The following is an 8425-nucleotide window of genomic DNA, read 5'->3' on the forward strand; positions in this document are numbered from 1 at the left end:
CATTGTAGTTGGTTAGAATCGTTAGTTATGGACTATTAAGAAAAATAAAAAGCAAATATTTGAATTTAGTTCATGTTAGAATTAGTGAATTATTAACTATAGAGTAGGGTTTATTATAGATTTATGAATAGGATTAATTATAGATTTTTTGAGTGTGTTAATAAAAAAAATAATTTTTTTCGACTTTTGAGGCACTTAAGCAATTGTTGTGTACCCATGGAGGATTATATGCCGTATAAATTTTTTTTACCTTGAGGAATTGGATCATGAATTATGTAGTGATTTGTGCTTTTGTCTACAAAAAATTGGTAGGGCATTATTGTAAACATGTTTTTAAAGTTAGCACATGCAATGTCTATGGTGGTTAGAGTTTTTTATGCATTTAACACTTTTTTGTGACGATTGTGAGAAGGAGTTTTTTTATCGTTATGCGGCCCTATCAATGCATCAATAGCATGAGACGACAACACGGTATGATGTTGGATGATAGGATCGTTCCATACTTGCAGATGGCAAGTTTGTACCATCTTGTAAGACTGAATGAGAGTTTGTTTCGATTGGACGAGATATTGGTGAGCACATTTATAGAGAGATGGTGGCTTGAGATGCATACCTTCCACATGCTGTTTGGGGAGTGCACGATTACCATCCAGGATGTAGCGTACCAGCTCGAGCTCCCGATTGACGGTTAGTATGTGTTAGCGGATAGCTGACAAACTTTCTACAATATATAGAGGGTGGCCAGCCAGCGTGGGTGTGGTTTAAGGAGTTGCTGGGGGTATTGCTTCCTACGAACTGCATCGACAAGTTCACAGTAAAGTGCACATGATTTCAAGAGACGCTTAGTGAGCTTCCGTAGGGGGGCAGACAAGGAGATGGTTAGGAGGTATGCACATGCTTATATCATGATGCTCCTATCGACGTAGCTGTTCGGGAACAAGTCAGGTACACGACTTCACATCCGTTGGCTACCTTACGTCGCCAGGCTAGAGGACATAGGTTAGTACAGTTGGGGGTCTGCTGCATTGTCATGGCTATACATGTGCATGTGTCGTGTGGCAAACAGAAATGTCGTCAAGTTGGCTGGTTCACCACAATGCATCCTCAACCCTATCGAGTACTCTAACCTCTCCAAAAATTGGGACCATCACAGGAGAATCAGGCGTCACGAAAGCAACCTCTCCCAACGGTCCAGCCTTACCAAATACTACATCACCACTGCGGTTCAGATTAACTATAAAGGACAGTGAAGCTACGAAATCTGGCTTAGGTGCAATCACCGCGCGCAACTGACAAGGAACCAACAGGCATGGAACTAGAGTAGGCTGGATGTCCTGTGGAGTGTGGATTCCTATTCGAGCCTCCAAAACTAGATACCACATCCACAAGCTTCGCCAACAGCTCCGGAGTCCTCACCTCGGAAAACCGACGGCGACAATGGAACAACACTTGAAAATCTTTGTCACTGCCAATGACGAATGAATCATACTTGACATCATCGCGTAACATGAAAATTGAGATTCTATAGAACAACTTCTCCACCCGTTTCACGCCTTGTAGCCCTAGTCTCTGGAGTATAGTATTCTTAAACTCAGCAAAACCCGTCGAATGTTTGAGAAAAACACTCAGCGGGTCCTTGTCAGTAAACTTAATTCCTGATTGCATTTTTTTCTTAATGGACCCTTTATAGTGCACAATAACTACAAAACTCTCATCACTAGCTATTGTGAATATCACTCTTCTACAAAATTTTGTGTTGAGCTCATTTTTATATACTTCGGTGCTCTATAAATCGAATTAAATGTCTTCGAATTATTCATATAGTACCAAACACAGTAAATCGAAGCTATTAGTTTCAATTTACCATAATGTACATGCATGGATAAATCGAATTCATTAGATTTAATTTACGTTCAATAGCAAATAATCAAATCCACATGTTTCGATTTAGTAGGAACATCCTAATTCGAATTTACTTGATTCGATTTTCATTCAACAACGTTTTTCACTTAATTCGAACCTATTGGATTCGATTTACTTCGTTTTTCAACAAATCGAATTTAATTAATTCGATTTATATAGAAATGTACTTTAGAAATTTGACGTTGTATTTTTTGGTTTAAGACATCCAAGTAATATTGATGTGTATTTGGTTTATTGAGGTGATTTGTCTTAAGGTAAAAATTTGATGTGTTTTTATTTTGTGTGGATATACAAATTTAAAATCAGATTTGTGGTCTTTAATTTTTTTAAGATTTGTTTATTTTTATTTTAAATTTTTTTAAATATACAAATCTGACTCTCAAATTTATATTCTAATATTAAAATTTTTTTAAAGGTACTAATCAAACCACTCAATTTACTTTATAATAAAATAAATTATTTTACCACAAATTAAACCTTTAAATTTATGTAATATTATGAAATATGACTCTCAAATTTTTTAAATCTAAAACTCTGATTTATTATTTAAAATAAAAAATATACTAGTTAATCATGATATTAAATTATACATCATCTTTTTTCATTTCTAAAAAGATTAGCCCATATTCTGTTGTAATTAAAAAACAAAATCAATTTTTTTATGGAGCAATTTAATTGCAAGCATTACGAAAGAATAAATGAACCGTTTCGACAAAGAATATAAATTAGTTTTCTTATTATTAAGTCACATGAGGACATGTGTTGTTTAAATGTTTTCTTATCGAGGCTTCTTATTCATACAAGTCGTTTTGACATACAAGTTTATACAACTCAGTCCAAAATCAAACACAAATAATTTTTAATTTAAAGAGCGTATAAACATGTGCTTCTTCAACTTTAAACAGTGCGAAATAAAAAATGATTTTTCTTCAATATTTGTATTCTACGTTCTTCTTCATGCTCCTTCTGCTTCTTTTTTGCATTCCTCCTCATTTTTTCTGCATTCTTTCTTCTTCTTCCTCTTCTTCTTTTTCACGTTTTCATCCTCATTGTGGTTCTTTTTATTGTTGTTATTGTTGCTACATTTTTTTCTCCTCTTCTTTCTACTGATTTTATAACATTATGTATTTTTTTTTTGTTTGATTTTTCTCCCAAGAAGAATTATAAGAAAACGAAATAAGAAGATGAGGAATAAAGAAGAAGCAGCAGAAGATAAGAAGGAGGAAGAGGAAGAGTTTTAAATTATGTAGAACTTATCAGAATAAAAATACACCAAAATACACCAAGAAGAATTATAAGAAAACGAAATAAGAAGATGAGGAATAAAGAAGAAGCAGCAGAAGATAAGAAGGAGGAAGAGGAAGAGTTTTAAATTATGTAGAACTTATCAGAATAAAAATACACCAAAATATCTTCGTGTTACACCCAAATATTGTCGTGTTACACCCAAATTTGCTGCAAATATAGAAAAATATTTTCTCTAATGATGCATTATTTTTCTTCTTCTTTTTTCTTCTTCTTTTTTTCTTTCTTTTAGTTAAATGAATATAAGTTCATTCTCTTCCAAGTAATTTTGTAGCATTATGTGTTTCTTTTTCTTCTTTGTTTGATTTTTTTGTTTTTATTCTTGTTAAGAGAGTAAAACAAGAAGAAACCTGAGAAGGTAAAACAAAAAAGAAAAAATGAATAATAAAAAAAGAACAAAAAGATGGTGATGATGATAAAAAGAAGAAGAAGTAGTAGAAGATGAGGAAGAGGAAGAGGAAGAGTTTTGAATTATGCAGAACTTATCAGAATAAAAATACACCCAAATATCTTCATGTTATACCCAAATATCTTTGTGTTACACCCAAATTTGCTGCAAATACAAAAAAATATTTTCTCTAATGCTGCATTTTTTTTGTTCTTTTTTTCTTATTTCTTTCTTTCTTTTAGTTAAATGAATATAAGTTCATCTTCTTCCAAATAATTTTTCAGTATTATATGTTTCTTCTTCTTCTTTGTTTAATTTTTTTGTTTTTATTCTTGTTAAGAGAGTAAAAATAGAAGAAACTTGAGAAGGTAAATCAAAAAGAAAAAGATGAATAAGAAAAAAAGAAGAAGATGGTAATGATGATACAAAAAAGAAGCAGTAGAAGATGAGGAGGAGGAAGATGAACTGTTTTGAATTATGCAGAACTTATCAAAATAAAAATACACCCAAAATTCTTAAAATACACCCAAATATCTCTGTGTTGCACACAAGTTTGCTGTAAATACAGAAAAATATTTCCTCTAATGCTACATTTTGTCTTCTGAATTGAACCACACCTCAGCCACTTGATTGGATTTAAAACAATAAAAGGAGGAGAAGAAATTTCAATGAAAAAAGAAATAAGAAGAGGAGGAGGAGGAAGAGGCGGTGTTGATGACGACGATAACGAAAAAGAAAATTAACGAGAAAGAGAAGAAGAAGAACGTGTAGTAACAGCACGAAGCGCGTGAATATAAATAACTTGTATGAAAAAACGATTGTATGTGAAGAATAATTCTTTCTTATTAAATGTGTTGTTTAGTTTCCTTCTACCTAATTATGAATTCTGCTCTGCCGGATAGATAACAAAAAATTTGAACAATGTAAGTAATAGGCTGAAAATTTGGTCCAATAAAATTAAAAAAGTACTTCACCCAAATTATTTAACTAAAAAAACCGTTTAATAACTCAAAATTTGTAAATATCCATTATACCCTAATTTACCAAAGCACCAGTTTCTCTTCCAAATTCTTTGCCGTTGCTTGGTCGCCAACCAGTTCTCATCATCGCTGCTAGGATCCTCCTCACCGCCATTGGTTCGTCAACAAGGACTCTCATTGGCGCTTAAGGATAACCATCCATTTAAGAATAAAAATAATCATCTATATATCGAGTGAATTGAACATCCAACATATTTTAATTGCATATAACTAAACTCATTGCAATCAAATAACCATCCACATAACAATTTAAATAACCATCTGCATACCTACTAAAATAACCATATGACATATTATAGATTGTCCACAACAAGGTGAAAACAAAAGAGAGAAAAAGTGTTGTGTCAATCGTAGCACAAACAATAATGCATGCAATCATTCATGCATGAAGATGTAGTTGATCTCTGAAATATACACTTGACCCTTGTGTTTAGTGGAAATATGCACATCCTTAACTCATAGAAAACAACCTAGACTAAGGGCCTACAATATAATGAAAAATGCTTCTGAAATCATTATTGCTTGGCTTGCTATGATAGTGGGGTGGGACTGCGGCGATCAACGGTGGCTGTGGCGTGCGAGGAGGAAGTCGTGATTGTGGACAGTGCGTGTTCGGCGGCACTGCACCTTGCGATGGTCGAAGCTACGATGGTATTTCCGTCGCGGCCTGGTGTAAGGAAAAAACGTAAGTTGAAGAAGGGGAGAGTTGAGATAGAATGAGAACGTGATGTGATGGAGGAGGTTACGTTGCCTAACTCTAATAATTTAAATTAAAAAATTGATTATTCTAATAAATTGAGAATTTAATTTTAATAATTAATTGAAAAAGTATGGTAGACAATGAGAATACTAATTAAACAATGTGAATAATGGATATGTCGGATGTTCAATTCAATAGGTATTCAGATGATTATGTTCATTATTTTTAATTGGATGGTTATTTCTTTTGATTCGATATATTCATATACAGTTAATAATAGTTGAATGTTCAATTTACTAGGTGTGCAGATAATTATTCTAATATTAGGATTTAAGAGGTAATTTAGGAGTGGAATATTTTTTTACTTTATTGAGTCAATTCTAGAGTCCATTATTCACATTGTTTCTAAAAGTTATTGTCTACCTAACAAAACTCTAATTAATTTAACTTTCTTTTTTTAAATTGTTGTTCACATTATTGAACATTTACATTGTCTTTATTTTTTTTAATGAATTATATTTAATTTAAAAAATTTAGCTAAAATGTAATTTAAGCTTAATGGACAATTACGAATTAGAATAAACAATTAAACTAATTAGTAAATAAATTTCGCATAATGAATTTCCAAACATCTGGATAAATGTGTATATTTTTTGCATTTGAATATCCGATAGCGCAGCGCACCAAATTAAACCACCACATTATGACCAATTTATCCTATTATTTATTTTTTATAAAGATGTGTAAAATGTCATTTTGTAAAAATATTTATGTGTCGTATTATTATTGGACGTATTAATGAATTGGTTATTTTTAAATTTTTTAACAAATTAGAATAAAACCGATTTTTTATAACAATAACTGTAAATCCAATTGTTATTAAATCCGATCGAACCGACCAATTTATATAACTCACTGGATCATATTTCTTTTTTTTAAACAAAAATTAGGGATACATTTTTCTTTTTATAAAAATATTTAAACATGATTCAGTTTAGATTGTGTAAATCGATCGGATCAAATCGGGTCTAATAATTATAATACGGACAATTGAGTTTATTATTGTTATTATAATAAACCGATTTTGTTGTGGTTTATTAAAAGTTAAATTAGTAATCAATTTAATAAAAATGTTCAATAATATTATGACAGATATAAACGTCTTAAAAAAAATGACATTTTTAGTGCCTTTATCGAAGTGATCTCCATTATTTATCTCCCATAAACCAAATATATAATGAATTATATTATTCAAATCTACCTCACAAAACAAAACCATTCCAAATTATAACCAAGAGTTTATTTTTCTTAATTAAACGAACCGCAAAACATATTTACTTACAACATACAAGGTGCTATTAGGGTGAACGTATAAATTAAATAATTTATGCTTTAATTTCTTTAAATTTCTATATGAATCAATAGTAATGTACATTTACAATGATATATTATAGGTATAGTAGCCAGGCCTTCATAATGCTAAGAGAAAGTAGTAAGCCAATGCCACTGGCAACGCAATCAGCATCCCTAATATGACCCTGTAATAATGAATGAAATAAAAACAAAATAAAAAATAAAAAATTACCATATGGCATCAAATCTTGAGCAAGAAAATACAATGCAAATGTTATCATTTATGGAAGATATAGAGATGCTTTGATTTAGCATCACTCACGCAGTGCTTAATATAGCAGGATGAACATTATACTCCTTTGCAAAAACAAAAGGCACAATCCCTTGGGGTAGTGCTGCCTGCCACATGGAAAATCATACTATCTATTATTCATTATTATTTTATATTTATTAAAAAAATAAAATTATTATAAAATTATTTTTTAAAAAAATTTAAATTAATAAAAAAATACATAAATAATTGTATTTCTAATAATATTATATTCTATCACATAAATTTACATATATGACCAACGAGTTATAAGTCAAATAACATAATCTTTTCATACTCATTTAGAGGTAGCAATTTCGAATCTCCATATCTTTAAAAAAAATTACATATATATAATTTAAAAAAATATTTTTTTTAAAATATGCGACAATTACTAGATATCAATATATAAAGTTTATGCTAATAATGAATAAAATTAAATTGACAAAAATACTGATGACCTGAACAATTGCCACTTTGAGTAATGTTCCTCTTAATCCAATGGCAATGGAAGCTACAGCCATTAGGGCAGGGCCAACAATAAATTTTAGTCCTATTGCCACCATTGTCATCCTTGGGCCACATGCTATGATGCTGGATTGTGAAGCCATAAATAGACCTACACAAAATGTAAAATAATAATGTTGAACAATAAATAATAATAATGGAGGACAAAAATAATAACAACTTTAATTGTTTTGTTTTGTCACCTAAGCTGAACATTGCCATACCAAGACCTCCATTGGACAATATTTCTATTGATTGATTAACAACTTTAGGCATATGTACTCCCCACCTGTAATACATATATATTTCATATCCTGGATTATTGAATTTAGTTATATATAATAAGAACACGCATCTTAATAAATATATATACATGTATATAAGCAAGACTTTTCTGACTTTTTTGTAAGTGTATGTTTTATTCGCACCTGAATTGTATGGTTGACCAAATAAGGCCTATTAAAGTTGCAAATGTATTAGGATTTCTAATTAACTTCTTCCACACTGTGATAAGAATGAGAAGGATCTTCATTTTCCTTTTGCTCCTAATAGCCTCTCTTTTTTCTTCTTCTTCTTCTTCTTCCTCCTCCTGCTTTGACTGCACTACTACTTCATGAGAAGTCTCCGTTTCCTCTATAAATAAACAAAATTCAAGAAATTCATGAATTTTACTTGGAATGATGCATTATATATCTATAATTCTCTCTTCTGAAGCTAACAGGGACTAAAGTTTTTTACAGTTATGCTATTATTAGGGAGTAGTATATTGTATTCATTCCAAATGTGTTTATAACACTAATAACAAGAAATTAAATTTAAACTCTAAATATCAGTTTATTACATTATTAACAAATTACAAAGTTAAAATAAATATTTCGGATATAATAAATAGAGCCTCT

At 30.6% G+C, this 8425-nt stretch overlaps 1 protein-coding gene across 1 annotated transcript in view; it reads right to left on the minus strand.

Moving 5' to 3' along the window:
• Window positions 1–6726: 6726 nt before the first annotated feature.
• LOC107486394 (auxin efflux carrier component 8-like) overlaps window positions 6727–8425 on the minus strand; it is a 2569-nt gene continuing 870 nt past the window's right edge. The window contains exons 2-6 of the mRNA XM_016106930.3: window positions 7955–8159; window positions 7730–7815; window positions 7481–7638; window positions 7032–7108; window positions 6727–6894 (exon numbers count right to left, since the gene is read on the minus strand). Coding sequence (XP_015962416.1) covers window positions 6828–6894; window positions 7032–7108; window positions 7481–7638; window positions 7730–7815; window positions 7955–8159 — 593 coding nt within the window. The 3' untranslated portion in view covers window positions 6727–6827. The remainder of the gene's footprint in view (window positions 6895–7031; window positions 7109–7480; window positions 7639–7729; window positions 7816–7954; window positions 8160–8425) is intronic.

The sequence above is a fragment of the Arachis duranensis genome, chromosome 4 (assembly GCF_000817695.3).
Source record: "Arachis duranensis cultivar V14167 chromosome 4, aradu.V14167.gnm2.J7QH, whole genome shotgun sequence".
Lineage (NCBI taxonomy): Eukaryota > Viridiplantae > Streptophyta > Magnoliopsida > Fabales > Fabaceae > Arachis > Arachis duranensis.